The 16,938-nt window shown below is 44.6% G+C and overlaps 1 protein-coding gene across 6 annotated transcripts in view; it reads right to left on the minus strand.

Moving 5' to 3' along the window:
• Window positions 1–16,938, minus strand: part of lypd6 (LY6/PLAUR domain containing 6) — a 404,421-nt gene that overhangs the window by 37,135 nt on the left and 350,348 nt on the right. For 3 of the 6 annotated variants that reach the window (XM_070874413.1, XM_070874412.1, XM_070874418.1), the window contains exon 2: window positions 6,180–6,357. The exons of the other annotated variants lie outside the window; for them this stretch is intronic. In XM_070874413.1, the coding sequence (XP_070730514.1) occupies window positions 6,180–6,297 (118 nt within the window). In that variant the 5' untranslated portion in view covers window positions 6,298–6,357. The remainder of the gene's footprint in view (window positions 1–6,179; window positions 6,358–16,938) is intronic. 6 annotated transcript variants of the gene reach the window in all.

Genomic DNA, 16,938 nt, shown 5'->3' on the forward strand with positions numbered 1-16,938 from the left:
ACTACAAAATAGATGGTGATGGAACAGATCACAGTGTCACTTGCATGTGATCTCATTTTGACAATGATGATGCATGGTTCTTCTTCCCAGAGATAAAAATGTTTGCGAAATGTTTTTTTTATTAAAACAGCACCCCTTTAAAAGGTATTTGCATTGGTTTATTTAACGCAGTATTAAATTAATAAGATACTAAATCGATTTCACATTGAGGCAATGAATACCTGACAATGAAATCCAAAGACACATTGAATTTTAATGTCAGCTATGGCTCGGTGGGTAGCACCCTCACCTCGGAGTCAGAAGGTTGTAGGTTCAAGTTCCATTACAAAAACTGAACACAAAAATCTAGGCTGACATGCAAGTGCAGTGCTGAGGGAGTGCTGCACTGTCAGATGTGCCGTCTTTCAGATAAGACATTAAACCGAGGCCCTGTCTGCTCTCTCAGGTGGACATAGAAGATCCCATGGCACTATTTCGAAGAAGAGCATTTGACTTCTCCCTGGTTTCCTGACCAGTATTTATCCCTCAATCAACATCACTAAAACAGATTATCGAATCATTAACACATTGCTGTTTGTGGGAGCTTGCCATGTGCAAATTGGCTGCCATGTTTCCTACATTACAACAGTGACTACATTTCAAAAGAGTTTAGAAGAATGAGAGGTGATCGAATTGAAACATATACATTTTTAAAGGGGCTTGACAGGGTTAATGCTGAGAAAATGTTTCCCCTGGCTGGGAAATCTAGAACACGGGGCCACAGTCTCAGTCTTGACTTATGAAGATAGGTTGAGTAGGTTTGGACTATACTCATTGGAGTTCAGAAGAATGAGAGGTGATGTTATCAAAATATGTAAGATAATGAGGGGCTCGACAAGGTGGATGCAGAGAGGATATTTCCACTCATAGGGGAAACTAAAACTAGGGGACATAGTCTCAGAATAACGGGCTGCCCATTTAAAACTGAGATGAGGAGTAATTTCTTCTCTGAGGATTGTAAATCTGTGAAATTCTCTGTCCCAGAGAGCAGTGGAGGCTGGGTCATTGAATATATTTAAGGCGGAGATCGACAGATTTTTGAGTGGCAAGGGAATAAAGGGTTATGGAGAGCGGGCAGGGAAGTGGAGCTGAGTCCATGATCAGATCAGCCATGGTCTTATTAAATGATGGAGCAGTCTCGAGGGGTCAAATGGCCTACTCCTGCTCCTATTTCTTATGTTCTTAATAAGGGGTCGGCCATTTAGGACTGAGTTGAGAAGAAATGTCTTCACTCAAAGGGCTGTGAATCTTTGGGATTTTCTACCCCAGAGAGCTGTGGATGCTCAGTCGTTGAGTATATTCAGGACACAGGTTGATAAACTTTTGGGAACTTAGGGAATTAAGGGATATGGGGATAGTGCGGGAAGGTGGAGTTGAGGTACAAGATCAGCCATGATCTTATTAAATGGTGGAGCAGGCTCGAAGGACCAAACAGCTTACTCCAACTCCTATTTCTTATGTTCTTATGTAAAATATACTGAATTGGCTGACAAGTGCTTTGGGGTGTCTGGTCGTCGTGAAAGACGCTATATAAATGCAGGTCTTTTTTTCAAATCCCAGTAGGCTTACATCCTTTTCCATTGCTATTTAATTCAAAGCATGGCACAATAGGGCGAAGTTTCTGCCAACTGGAAACAAAAACAATATTTTTTCAAATCAGCAAGATTTTGGAATTTCATTATAAACAACTCTACACGTAATACCAGTTTTTCTGCTTTTCTGCCTTGACGGCAATGCCTTCTGCTGGTTACAATTCCATGGTTGCCAATATCACCTCGCCTAGTAGACATCCTTCATGTGTGAGCCTGCCTACACAGTGAATATTTGATCATTGGCAGATCTCGCAGCAAAACCCAGTCTTGCCTTCGCCCATCCCCCATGTGGTGAAAGCCTGAATCTCTTCAGTAAGCCTTTCAATAACGCCAAGTGTAGGCTTGAAGGATCGTAGTCCACTGCCATATTGGACTGTTCCATTTCTCTCAGGTAACTCTTCTCTGCTATTATAACACAATTTAAAAAGGGAGTCCCAAAGTTAGCCTCGTCGAAACTGACATCACCTCACCAGCCTCCCCAGTTTGGCGAGAATCAACATTATCTCGGCTTTGTTGAAAGTAAACATCAACACTGAAAATCATTACAATATTAGCTTTGAGACTTTGCTAACAAATCTGATCCTGGCTCGAGCAATTATGCAGACTTTAGATAGAATCATCCATCCAACTGTAATTATGTAGGTAATACAATAGTTTTATAGACCTTTGAATCTGGGCCTATTCCATCGTCTTAATTAAGCCTTTGTCCCATGGCCCATTGCAAAAAAAACTGAAGGACAATACACCCCCATACAGGAAGTAATGATAAAGATGGAAGTATGGACAAAAAGGAAATATTCAGTAAAAAGATGCCTCGGGCAGTCTGTTTGAATGCAGTCTGTTTGATGATGTTAACTGATCCCATGCCTGATATGTCATAAGGGAATGCCGGGGCTCCTCGGAGATGGCATGGAATTTTCTTCATCAGGACTTCAAAGCATACGGCGATACTGTAGCACTTCACACAGTTGTTGGTGCAGCTGCGTTAAAGGCTCTTCTGGCTCTTATTCACAGAGATTAATGAGCTCCCTGGATTATGTTTGCAGAGGGATAAGGGCATGGTCCCTCAAGAGTAAATGACAAAAAATAAGAAACCCAACAGTGAGCCTTTCCAACAATAACACACAACTCATCAAATTAGCTCGACTCTTTCAGGGCAGAGTACACCATCGTGCTCCTACCCCTTTTCCCCAAGAAGAGTGGAATTATGCTGAATTTGACCATCATTTATTCTCACAATTACAATTAGTAAAGTATACGAAACCTTCAAAGAGCGGATTGTACCAAAGGGAAGCACTCGCGGGAATGGGCATATATCAAGACTAATAGGCTAAAAATTCCACTGACCCTTTTGAGGAGGTGGAAGTGAGTTGGGGCAGAAGGAGCCAAGACTTCCATCCAGGGCTTCGCTATGCTGATGACCCATGTCCCAGATCCCAGCGAGGTGGGCACCTGCACTTGTAGTGATGCAACAGAGGCACATGCCCTACTGAGTAGGGGACACCAGAGGCACAAATTAGATTTGTAGCTAAGTGTTTAAAACGCATTTCTCTCAGGGAATGAAGGGTTAACAATGATGAGGGTAATTGATCCCTTCGTGTTGTTGATTCGTGGGGTCTTCTCAAGGCCCACAACAGTCGGATCTTTTGCCAAGAGCAGGGGTAATCTCTCCTTGGTCGATCAGAAATGAAATGAGCAGAGTTCTCGGGCAGCTGAAGAATGTCTCCAGACACACCCCTTAAAGTCGGTCTGCGATATAATACGGCCAGAAGGGAATTTTTCAGGGAAGTTGTGTGGAGAAGGGGGTTTTTTTGGAAAATGTGGCAGATCGGGCTCCATGCCGTAATACAGATCCTTCTCCTGGAATTTCACCGCAGATCTGCCCCCTCCTCCAAATGTGGAGAAAAGTTCTCCCCAAGCTCATTATTGGAGGACAGCTCTGCAATATCACTGCATGAAAATCTGAAACAAAATCACTTGTGTGTTCAAAATGATGAGCGGTTTTGCTAGAGTAGATGGGGACAAAGTGTTTCCACTGACAGAAGGGTCGGTAACCCGAGGACACAGATTTAAGGTAGTTGGCAAAAAGAATCAGAGGGGAGATGAGGAGAATTTTTTTTAAACACAGCAGGTTGGTATGGTCTGCAGTGCACTGCCTGAAAGGGTGGCGGAAGCAGATTCAATTGTAACTTTCAAAATGGAATTGGACATATACTTGAAAAGGAGCTGAGCTATGGGGAAGAAGCAGGGGAGTGGGACTAATTGGATAGCTCTTTCAAAGAGCCGGCACGGGCACGATGGGCCAAATGGCCTCCTTCCGTGCTGTAGGATTCTATGATTCCATAACTGTTCCCCAGCTGGCCCTAAACAACATTTATTAAGGAAAATCTTACAAGTTTCTTAGAAATAATTCTCTCTTCAGTATCATTTAAGATGAAATAAGGCACTTTAAATTATCATTTAACGGGCGCCAAATTAAGTGATGTGAAGAACTATTACTTCCTATTTCAAATAAGTTTAACGAGTGGGATGACTCAGTGGATCTAGCAGGACATTAGTGAATTCCCATTCAGAATTCAGCACCAAAATTGAATCCCAATGCTAAGTGCTTCTTTAAACTCAATGGGGCCGATTTTCATCAAGGCCCCCACCCACCCAAGTGCCGCCGAGGTACCAGAACGTATTTTGGGTGAGATATTCATGGCCGAGGTCCCTTGAAGGTCGGTGGGCGGCAAATGAATGACGTACGCCGTCAATCCGGGTGGCAGCAGGCGAGGGCCGTCATTCTCGGCGCCAGAGGGCCCATGGAGGGTCGAAGAACTGGAAAAAAAATCACCAATAAAAAATTTTTTAAACTACCGGAAGACCTTCAGGGGACCCCATCCAGATAAGTCGCTATTGAGATATTTTTTTTTACATTATTCACTTACCTTTTTTTTCAGGTTCTTCCTACTTACCTGTCGGGGACAGACCAGCCTCCTCGCAGCGGTCCACCCCCTTTCTGCCGCCGCGTCCTGCCCGCAAGAATCTGGGAGCTCAGCGGGTGGGAGGTCACGTGGGCCACTCAGCCGTCCGCAGATGTCAGCGGACGATTCCCGGCGGCTCTCCCCTCCCGCCCACATCGAAGTGGGCACTGGGCGGATCAAGAAGAGCAATGTCAGCAGCAGCGGGCGGTGAGGTGATGAATTTCGGCCCGAAAGTGTGTATTTTACCAGCACGTGTCTGGACTGCTAGCAGGGTGATTGGGTCAGGTGAACTGCTTTCAGTATTGGTCACACCAGAAGGAAATACATCTCCTATTGGTCAGAATGAAAGCAGCATTGCCAGTGGCAAAGGAGCAATTGGCTGCCCAACTAAAGGAGACAAGTGTGGCAGCAGGGGAATATAGGCGGGAAAATGCTGTGATTTCTGGAGTGCTAATGTTGTGCAAACAGCCCCATGTTCAAAAATGCAGAGGTCAGTGGTGACTTCAAACAGCTTCTTATCCCTTGCAATTCCCTAAAATGGAACTTTGCAACACTATTCTCACCTCATAATTCAGGAGCCTAGATTACTTTACACAGGAATATACTCAGTGACAGCTCTGTCTCTGAGTCAGAAGGTTGTGGGTTCACGTCCCACTCCAGTGACTTTGAGCACAAAATCTAGGCTGGCACTCCAATGCAGTACCGAGCACCACACTGCTGAGGGAGTGCTGCACCGTCGGAGGTGCCGTCTTTCAGATGAGACGTTAAACCGAGGCCCCGTCCGCGCTCTCAGGGTGGACATAAAAGATCCCATGGCACTATTTTGAAGAAGAGCAGGGGAGATATCTCCAGTTGTCCTGACCAATATCTATCCCTCAATCAACATCACAAAAACGGATTATCTGGTCATTATCACATTGCTGTTTGTGGGAGCTTGCTGTGCGCAAATTTGCTGCCACATTTCCCACATTATAACAGTGACTACACTCCAAAAGTACCTCATTGGCTGTGAAGTACTTTGGACGTCCTGAGGTCATGAAAAACGCTATATAAATGCAAGTCTTTCTTTCCTTTCAGTTCTACGTGGAAGCTCAAGGGTTGTTGAACAGAAGTGGTCAGCTGTATTCTCCTAAAGAATACTTCAAGTGTAGCAATGCTCATGTTGCTCTGTTAAAGTTTTATCCATTTGAACCGCCCAAAGAACATGGAAATGATCAAAAACAATTTGAACAAATTCGAATGTAAACAAGAATCTTTTCTTCTTAGGCGGTCCCTCGTATCGAGGATAAGAATACCTTGCTGTCTTGTCTGCAAACAATAAACTAAGGCTAATATGCTTCTAAGCTTGTCATTGCATGCTCAAGATTATACCTCAGTGAGGGTGTTTGCCACACCATCTGCAGTTGTATCCAGTTATCAAGATTGCAGATGTCAGTCCACAACATCGAAAACACAAATTATTTCATCAAAGAAATTATGGACAAATCTCATTGCTTCAAAATCAAAATGTCGTAGTGTTATTCCCCAACCAGGGTCAGCTGCAAGAGAAAAGCAAATGTAATCCCGCTTTATCATTTCTTACTTGAAGGGTGGAGGTAGATGATATCTTTCACTGTGAACTCCCGAGGCTGGACCAGCTTTAGACAGTCAGCAATTAGGCTCAGCAGCAGGACCCAGGCCGAAGCAGGCCCGGCTTCCATTGCTGGTCTTGGGCTTGAGCATACAGATATACAGGCGCCTTCTTCGTTGGTAGAAAGTACCTAAAAACAACAAAGCAGCAAGTTTTCTTAGAGAAACTCCAAATAGCAGGATGGCAGATAGAGCTAGATCAGAACTGTTCACCAGTAGAGATGTATTAGGGCAAGCTTACGGTTTCACAGTCTGTCTCTCCCTCCCGCCCCCCCTCCCCACAGCCCCCCCCCCCCACCCCCTCCCCTACTCAGCTTTGAAAATTCATATTTAAGACGTTTATCTTAGAGCAGTGGAGGATTCCTTGCATTAGCCACAGGACAAAGGATTCGATTTCATTTAACCGCACATCAAACCAGCCGAGCTGATTCTCTTTGGCAATTGACTGACAACTCTGCCAGTGACTTCACTTTCCTTGGCAGCACGTCAAGTAAGGCAGATGGAGTCTTGGGCAGACGACAACTGGGGAGGCGTTGTGGGGGGGCGGGGGGGGGTGGGGGAAGGGGAGAGATCAAGACTAAAACAGTTGCATAATTCAGACAGCTAAACAACAAAGAAAGTTGTAGAAAAATGTTGGGTCAACTCGAAAAGCTTAGTTTCTTCCAGAATTTCCTCAGGGTACAATTTTGAATAATGTGATTAGTTACATTTTTTGGGGGGAGGGTGGGGTGGGGGTCGAGGTATGAAAATGTAAATCCGCTTAGCCTCTACAAGCAGAACCTTTGCCTCAGTGGGCTACCACAGCATATTTTCCCCCAGCCACTCATCCACCACTGCTTCAGGCTGACACCATTATAACACTGTGGCCTTCGCTTTGCCGCCATGCCCATAAAATTAACTGACAAATTCATGAAGCAAAGGATACAATTGCTCATTTGTCTGAGATGATTAACGTGGGGACATGTTTTCTTTACCATCGCCAGATGAGGACACAAAAGGTTTCGGCTTCCTGGTGGGGGAGAACGTTATTATAAATATTTTCCCTTCCAGCTCAGTGCACCGAATTAAAGGGCGATTCTCCCAAATGATAAACCCCTTTGTGAGCAGGGCAGGGCTTAATGCAGGCACAGCAGTGACCCCTATAATTCGTTCCATTCCTGTCTGCAGTTAGATTACATTACTGGCAGGTCAGAGGAAGAACTTGGGCTGTGTGCTTTGCTTTGGTGCGTGATGCTCTGTCAACCACTTACTAAAAGGATAGAAGGAAACACTCCAATACATATCAGGAGGGAACAATGCACCTTGCTTTAAAACAACCTAAGTGTTCACAAGTCAATATTTATTATTCAAACAAAATGCGCCTTGTGTGGTGGAAATCCGCAGATCCCGCACTTCCATTTGTCCAGTCTACCCAGATAAGTAGCGGATATGAAGATTTAATTATTCGGATGATAAGATGAATTATAACTTTCTCCACAAAGACTTAAGAGTTGCCAGTATCTTCATACATTGGCCTTGAAATCCCCGTTTCTTCATACCGCGGGCGTTCAACTGAAAATAAGAGAAAAGATGCGCACTTACCTTTTGGTCGATCACTCGCCAGAGATCCCGATCTCAAGGCCTCCTCTTCTTGCGTAACAGAGCGCGTTCACGTTGGGACGTCCGTAGGAGTCACGTGAGCCTGGACACCCAATCATGGTAAATATTTTCTCATTCATAGTAATAGGAGTTTAGCAATTCCGAAACTCCTATTACTATGAATGAAAAAAAAACCCAAACACTACATAAAACATTAAAAAAAAACACCTCACATAAATACATTATAGAAATTAAAGTTGATAGAAATGTTTATGAAAAAAAATATTTGCCGATTTTAAAAAAAAGTTTTAATTATGGTTTAAAATAAAATTACCTGAGCGAGCAGGGTTTTGAACAAATATTTATTTTTAAATTTTATTTTAATATGTTTTTGAAATGTTTTTAAACTCTTGCGCTGGTAAAAGTAGGCTATGCACCTGCTTTTACCGGGCGGAAGAGTTTTAGGAACATTCGCAGGGCAAGAGAGGGGCAAATAGCCCAATCTCTGCCGTGGGAATGTCCTTGCTCCCGAGATGCTGCCACTTGTCAAGCCAAAAACTTGACAGATCGGAAAAGCTGGTTTTCAGTGCATGCGCATTGCGCGCCGAAAACCGGCTTTTCCGATGCCTTCCCTGGTCCATACACACTCCATACGGACTCGGGGAGGCTGGAATTTCAGGGCCAATGTAACAGGCCTGGAGAACCCACTCAAAGCAAGCATTCAAATAAAAATGCTGCAGAACGTGAACTGCAACCTTGTGTCATTATTCTCACACCTTCAAGGATAATGAAATGGCAGCATATAATTACTTGGCAGTCATACAACCAAGATGCTACTTAGATTTATGGCAATCAATTAAAATAATGCAAAAATACAAAACCTGTATTTATATAGTACTTCATCATACCATCAAATCATCTCACGCGATGATTTATTTTTGGAGCGCTGTGACTGTTGATGCAACAGTAACATCCCACAAGCAGCAATTAAATAAATTATGGTATTAGTTAATTGAGGAATATTGACTAGGCCACCGGGCAAACTCCTTGCTTTCCTTTGAATCGTGCCGTGGGATCTTTATCATTCACATGAAAGGCAGGTGGGGGCCTGGATTTAACATCTCCGAAAATGAGGAACTCCCTCAGCACTGCACTGGAGTGTCAGTCTAGATTATGCGCTTAAGGTTCTGGTGTGGGACTTGAACGCATAACCTCCTGACCTAGAGGCGAGAGTACTTCCAACTGAGTCTAAGTACTTCTTATTGGCTTTTACACGTCTCTACAATTGTGTGTTACAACGCATAATTTCAGTGTTAATTTGTTACAGCACCAGTGATTCACTGACAGACACCCCGGGGGTGAAATTGTATCTCGTTGTGCCCATTTTACAGGCATAAAATGGTGTAAAAAGAGGTCCAATTTAAGGCGCCCAAACAGCTTTGGAAACATATCTGATACCTTATTGTTTTGGGCATTATAGAGGCATCCTTGGTGACTACCTTAAACAGTGATTAGGTACCTTAAATATGCTAATAAGGGGCCTAATGCTGGTTTTAGGGCCCAAATTGGTTTGCCCTGATCGCAGCCAACCTCGGGCCTGCTGCGTTCAGGATTACCTAGTCGACAGGCAGCTTAACCAGTCATCCTTAAACAGGACTACTGGAGACCCCCAACAAAAAGCTAATTAAAAATACATACCTTAATGTGGAGCCAGGAGGAGCAGGGGTGCTCCACCCGGTTCCACATAAAACTGTGGGATCCTGCTATCCACTACTCATCCCCCTCCCGACTGCCTTCCATCCTCCGTCCCCCTCCTCCTGACTCACCTCAGCGTGCAATGTAAGAAAAGCAGATACAGTACCTGAAATACCAACCCAAGAAGTGCTTCCCCCCCACAACTCGCTGCCCATTCATTTTAGTCAGAGGAAAGTGGAGAACGTACACCTACCTGTACAGGAGAGCAAAGCAGTTATTCTGAATCAGAAGATCGTGGGTTTAAGCTCCACTCCAGAAATTTGAGCACATAATCTATGCTGGTAATTCAGTACTGCGGGAGTGCAGCCCTGCTGGAGGTGCTGTTTTTCAGATGAGACCTTAAATTGAGGCCCTGTCTGCCCTCTCAGGTGGATGTAAAAGTTCCCATGCTACTATTTGAAGAAGAGCAAGGGAGTACTCCAGCTGTCCTGGCTAGCATTTGTTCCTTAACCAACACCGTAAAAAAAAAATGATCGGGTCATTAATTTCATTGCTGTTTGCTGAGCGCAAATTGGCTGCTGCATTTCCTACATTACAACAGTGGCTGCACTTCAAAAGTACATCATAAGCTGTAAATCACTGTGACATTCTGAAGTCAGGAAAGGCCCTAGGTACGTGCACATTTTCTTTCTTTTATACAGAATCTCACAGACATGAGAGATAGTCTGCGGAGAGAAGCTGCAATTGTGCGCGCAGGTTCAGTTGTTTCAGTGCTGCTGCTGGTGCTCTGGAATCCACCCTGTAATGTAAGTAGCTCAATTTCCAGAGCGCTGGGAACAGACATGTAAAGCACCACCACAGTTTGAAGGTGCTCTCCATCATGTGAACTTGCCAAAAGAAAGTCACAATGACCTTAACAAGGCCAACTGTGTGCAAATATTCAACAAGACAGAGGCAGCACACAGGAAAAAAAAACTCTTATTTTTATGGTTCTTCAGCGTTGGGTCAATAACTGCGCTCTGGTGCAGGAGAATGTGCTATTGTTTCTTTCAGGAGTCATGCTGGATTGAGGAGACGTTGTTGGGTATTAGAGCTCCCTCATGATTCAGTGGGAAAGTGTGCCCATTATCCAGTATGCTACCAGGCCATACAGAGCAGGACAGGTTCCGGGTTTGATCCCTGATCTATACTTGTTAGCCAATCTCAACGTGGCAGCAGTCACGTCATTCCAAAATTTCCAGGCAGAAACCACTTATTTTTCCATTCCATTTAAATGATAGAACATTACTTCTGTTTTGTTACAAGCAGGGGGGGAGGAGACAGGATTTCTGTCCTGGTGTACCCGTGTGCCAAATGTGATACGGGAACTGGCAAGGCGGTGATACCCCCATGGTCAAAGAGCCTGGTAATAATCCTTTGGACATTTGCAGAAGGTGCCTGGGGTTGATGTGCCTTTGGCCTTGTATCATAAGCATAAGGAGTGCGAGAGTGCTAGCACTTTGGCGCCTGGGTCAAATGGAATTGGATTCCAGCCCCAATCCACGCGGCGGCAGTTCGGGGAGTTCGTTGGTGAGGCGGAGCTTGTGCAGCTACAGCAGGAAGGCAAATAAGAAGTAGAAAGAAATCGAAAGGTGATGTCACAGCCAAGGGGGTAAGTGATTGGCTGGTGATTGGTAAGTAGCTTTTCTTTTTCTTTTCTATTTCAGTAAGTAACATTTAGCATTGTTGTTGACAAATTAAGTTAATCTAGGGGTTAAGTCATTGCAGGACAGCTCGGACACGTGTTATGCTCCTCCTGTACCATGTGGGAAATCAGGGACGCCTCCAGTGTCCCTGACGACTACGTGTGCGGAAAGTGTATCCACCTCCATCTCCTGACGGACCGCGTTGCAGAACTGGAGCTGCGGGTGGATTCACTCTGGAGCATGCACGATGCTGAGAATGATGTGAATAGCACATTTAGTGAGTTGGTCTTACCGCAGGTAAAGGGTCCACAGCCAGATAGGGAATGGGAGACCAACAGGAAGAGCAGTGCAAGGAAGGTAGTACAGGAGTCCCCTGCGGTCATCCCCCTGCAAAACAGATACACCGCTTTGGGTATTGTTGAGGGGGGTGACTCATCAGGGGAGAGCAGCAGCAGCCAGGTTCATGGCACCGTGGGTGGCTCTGCTGCACAGGAGGGCAGGAAAAAGAGTGGGAGAGCAATAATGATAGGGGATTCGATTGTAAGGGGAATAGATAGGCGTTTCTGCGGCCGCAACCGAGACTCCAGGATGGTATGTTGCCTCCCTGGTGCAAGGGTCAAGGATGTCTCGGAGCGGGTGCAGGACATTCTGAAAAGGGAGGGTGAACAGCCAGTTGTGGTGGTGCATATAGATACCAACAATATAGGTAAAAAATGGGATGAGGTCCTATGAGACGAATTTAGGGAGCTAGGAGTTAAATTAAAAAGTAGGACCTCAAAAGTAGTAATCTCAGCATTGCTACCAGTGCCACGTGCTAGTCAGAGTAGGAATCGCAGGATAGCTCAGATGAATATGTGGCTTGAGCAGTGGTGCAGAAGGGAGGGATTCAAATTCCTGGGACATTGGAACCGGTTCTGGGGGAGGTGGGACCAATACAAACCGGATGGTCTGCACCTGGGCAGGGCTGGAACCAATGTCCTAGGGGGAGTGTTTGCTGGTGCTATTTGGGAGGAGTTAAACTAATATGGCAGGGGAATGGGAACCGATGCAGGGAGACAGAGGGGAATAAAATGGAGACAGAAGCAAAAGATAGAAAGGAGAATAGTAAAAATGGAGGGCAGAGAAACCCAAGGTAAAAAACAAAAAGAGCCACTTTACAGCAGAATTCTAAAGGGTCAAAGTATGTTAAAAAGACAAGCCTGAAGGCACTGAGCCTCAATGCGAGGAGTATTCGGAATAAGGTGGATGAATTAACTGCGCAGATAGCAGTTAACGGGTATGATGTGATTGGCATCACGGAGACATGGCTCCAGGGTGACCAAGCTGGGAACTCAACATCCAGGGGTATTCAGCATTTAGGAAGGATAGACAGAAAGGAAAAGGAGGCGGGGTGGCGTTGCTGGTTAAAGAGGAAATTTATGCAATTGTAAGGAAGGATATTAACTTGGATGATGTAGAATCGGTATGGGTGGAGCTACTGAATACCAAAGGGCAGAAAACGCTAGTGGGAGTTGTGTACAGGCCACCAAATAGTAGTAGTGAGGTTGGGGACAGCATCAAACAAGAAATAAGGGATGTGTGCAATAAAGGTACAGCAGTAATCATGGGCAACTTTACTCTACATATTGATTGGGCTAACCTAACTGGTAGCAATGCGGTGGAGGAGGATTTCCTGGAGTGTATTATGGATGGTTTTCTAGACCAATATGTCGAGGAACCAACCAGAGAGCTGGCCACCCTAAACTGGGTGATGTGTAATGAGAAGGGACTAATTAGCAATCTCGTTGTGCGAGGCCCCTTGGGGAAGAGTCACCATAATATGATAGAATTCTTTATTAAGATGGAGAGTGACACAGTTAATTCAGAAACTAAGGTCCTGAACTTAAGGAAAGGTAACTTTGATGGTATGAGGCGCGAATTGGCTAGAATAGACTGGCAAATGATACTTAAAGGGTTGACGGTGGATAGGCAATGGCAAACCTTTAAAGATCATATGGACGAACTTCAACAATTGTACATCCTTGTCTGGAGTAAAAATAAAACGGGGAAGGTGGCTCAATCGTGGCTAACAAGGGAAATTAAGGATAGTGTTAAATCCAAGGAAGAGGCATACAAATTAGCCAGAAAAAGTAGCAAGCTGGAGGACTGGGAGAAATTTAGAATACAACAAAGGACGACAAAGGGATTAATTAAGAGGGGGAAGATAGAGTACGAGAGGAAGCTTGCCGGAAACATAAAAAATGACTGCAAAAGCTTCTATAGATATGTGAAGAAAAAAAGATTAGTGAAGACAAACGTAGGTCCCTTGCAGTCGGATTCGGGTGAATTTATAATGGGAAACAAAGAAATGGCAGACCAATTGAACAAGTACTTTGGTCCTGTCTTCACAAAGGAAGACACAAATAACCTTCCGGATGTACTAGGGGTCCGAAGGTTTAGTGAGACGGAGGAACTGAAGGTTATCCTTATTAGGTGGGAAATTGTGTTAGGGAAATTGACGGGATTGAAGGCCAATAAATCCCCAGGGCCTGATAGTCTACATCCCAGAGTACTTAAGGAAGTGGCCCTAGAAATAGTGGATGCATTGGTGATAATTTTCCAACAGTCTATTGACTCTGGATCCGTTCCTATGGACTGGAGGGTAGCAAATGTAACACCACTTTTTTAAAAAAGGAGGGAGAGAGAAAACGGGTAATTATAGACCAGTTAGCCTGACATCAGTAGTGGGGAAGATGTTGGAATCAATCAATAAGGATGAAATAGTAGCGCATTTGGAAAGCAGTGATAGGATCGGTCCAAGTCAGCATGGATTTATGAAGGGGAAATCATGCTTGACAAATCTTCTGGAATTTTTAGAGGATGTAACTAGCAGAGTGGACAGGGGAGAACCAGTGGATGTGGTGTATTTGGACTTTCAAAAGGCTTTTGACAAGGTCTCACACAAGAGATTGGTGTGCAAAATCAAAGCGCATGGTATTGGGGGTAATGTACTGATGTGGATAGAGAACTTGTTGGCAGACAGGAAGCAGAGAGTCGGGATTAACGGGTCCTTTTCAGAATAGCAGGCAATGACTAGTGGAGTGCCGCAGGGCTCGGTGCTGGGACCCCAGCTCTTTACAATATATATTAATGATTTGGATGATGGAATTGAGTTTAATATCTCCAAGTTTGCAGATGACACTAAACTGGGTGGCGGTGTGAGCTGTGAGGCTTCAGGATGATTTGGACAGGTTAGGCGAGTGGGCAAAAACATGGCAGATGCAGTATAATGTGGATAAATGTGAGGTTATCCACTTTGGGGGCAAAAGCACTAAGGCAGAATATTATCTGAATGGCGGCATATTAGGAAAAAGGGAGGTGCAGCGAGATCTGGGTGTCATGATTCATCAGTCATTGAAGGTTGGTATGCAGGTACAGCAGGCGGTGAAGAAGGCAAATGGTATGTTGGCCTTCATAGCAAGGGGATTTGAGTATCGGAGCAGGTAAGTCTTACTGCAGTTGTGCAGGGCCTTGGTGAGGCCCCACCTGGAATATTGTGTTCAGTTTGGTCTCCTAATCTGACGAAGGATGTTCTTGCTATTGAGGGAGTGCAGTGAAGGTTCACCAGACTGATTCCTGGGATGGCAGGACTGACATGTGAGGAGAGACTGGATCCACTGGGCCTGTATTCACTGGAGTTTAGAAGGATGAGAGGGAATCTCATAGAAATTCTGACGGGACTGGACAAGTTAGATGCAGGAAGAATGTTCCCGATGTTGGGGAAGTCCAGAACCAGGGGACATAGTCTTAGGATAAGGGCTAAGCCATTTAAGACTGAGATGAGGAGGAACTTCTGCACTCAGACAGTTGTTAACCTATAGAATTCCCTACCGCAGAGAGTTGTCGATGCCAGTTCATTGGATATATTCAAGAGGGAGTTAGATATGGCCCTTGCGGCTAAAGGGATCAAGGGGTATGGAGAGAAAGCAGGAACGGGGTACTGAAGGAATGATCAGCTATGATCTTATTAAATGGTGGTGCAGGCTCGAAGGGTCAGATGGCCTACTCCTGCACCCATTTTCTACTTTTCTATGTAGGGAGTGCTGCATTGTTGGCCGTGTGCCCTTCAGTTAAGATGTTAAATTAAAAGCCTGTCTGCCTGTTCATGCGGGCATCAAAACTGGAATGTGAAGATGGTAGGGGCGATATTCTGGAAGGATGAGATCAAATGATGTGAAAGATACAAACCTATTTTGTAATGAGTGAGAAGTGGATAGAAAATTGGAAACAAAAAAAGACTAGACAAAAGAGATTGCATTTCTCTTAGTATATGTATATTATCTAAGATGGTGCATGATTGCAGAAATCAGCTCGGAGTACTGGGAAAAGAAACAGATATTATGTACAGTAATTATGTACAGAAAAGATGTGTTCTTAGCTACCCACCTGTGCAGCTGCAGCACAGATTATATAGTTCTTTTATGTAGATCACTGGAAATCACCAAAGTTAAACCTCTGAAAAGTAAAGTTTCACAAACCCATTGACTTCTACACAAAAGTCGTTGAGCCAGACAGTATCTGAAGTGTCTCAGCCTGCTGACACCCATTCTCACAATGTAAATAGCCAGCCCGACCACACTAATTTCCTGCATTCAGTATCAGAACTTGCACAAGCAGCAACTACCGCTTGTGTGTCAGCCATGGCTCAGTGGGTGGCACCCTCGCTTCTGAGGCAGAAGGTTGGGGGTTCAAGTCCCACTCCAAACACTTGAGCACAAAAATCTAGGCCGACACTCCAGTGCAGTACTGAGGGAGTGCGGCACTGTTAGAGGTGCCGTCTTTCAGATGAGACGTTAAACCAAGGCCCAATCTGCTCTCTCAGATGGACGTAAAAGATCCCATGGCAATATTTTGCAGAAGAGCAGAGTTATCCCCGGTGTCCTGGCCAATATTTAACACTCAATCAACATCACTAAAACAGAGTATCTGGTCATATTGCTGTCCGTGGGAGCTTGCTGTGCACAAATTAGCTGCCGTGTTTCCTACATTACAACAGTGACCACACTTCAAAAAGCACTTCATCGGCTGTAAAGCGCTTTGGGACGTCCGGTGGCTGTGAAAAGCGCTATATAAATGCAAGTCTTTCTTTCTTTCGACATGAATGTATGCACCCCAGCACGGCAACCCACTATACACTGCAATTGTCTCCATTCATTCATAATCATCATAGGCAGTCCCTTGGAATCGAGGAAGACTTGTTTCCACTCTAAGAAGGAGTCCTTAGGTGGCTGAACAGTCCAATACGAGAACCACAGTCATTGAGGGAAAAGGTTAGATGGGACAGATTTGCCGCATGCTCTTTCAGCTGCCTGCGCTTGATTTCTGCATGCTCTCAGTGTTCATTCATAAACTGCTGTATTTTCTTGCCATTTTCCATTATTTATTGAAAAGCATGGGATAAACAAGGTACACAACAAAGCAAAAAGGCACGAGTAAGTAGCCTATATAACTCACATGCCCTTTGAACTCTTCATCCATTGCCATTTGAGCCTACATTTCTGATAGGTGTACAATTTAGATGCAAATAGCTTGTTGCACATCTACATAGATTCAAATGGAAGTGTGATGTTTGTACCCAATTATCCAAGGTTAGATCTTTTGTATAGTTTCAAATACAGATTTGGTCAGGTGGAGGGAGCACATTTAAATTGCCTATGTGAAGTTTATAGGGAAGGTGATATCTGAAGAGTAGTATCCGACTAGCGTTTGGAAAGG

Source organism: Pristiophorus japonicus, chromosome 3 (genome assembly GCF_044704955.1).
Source record: "Pristiophorus japonicus isolate sPriJap1 chromosome 3, sPriJap1.hap1, whole genome shotgun sequence".
Lineage (NCBI taxonomy): Eukaryota > Metazoa > Chordata > Chondrichthyes > Pristiophoridae > Pristiophorus > Pristiophorus japonicus.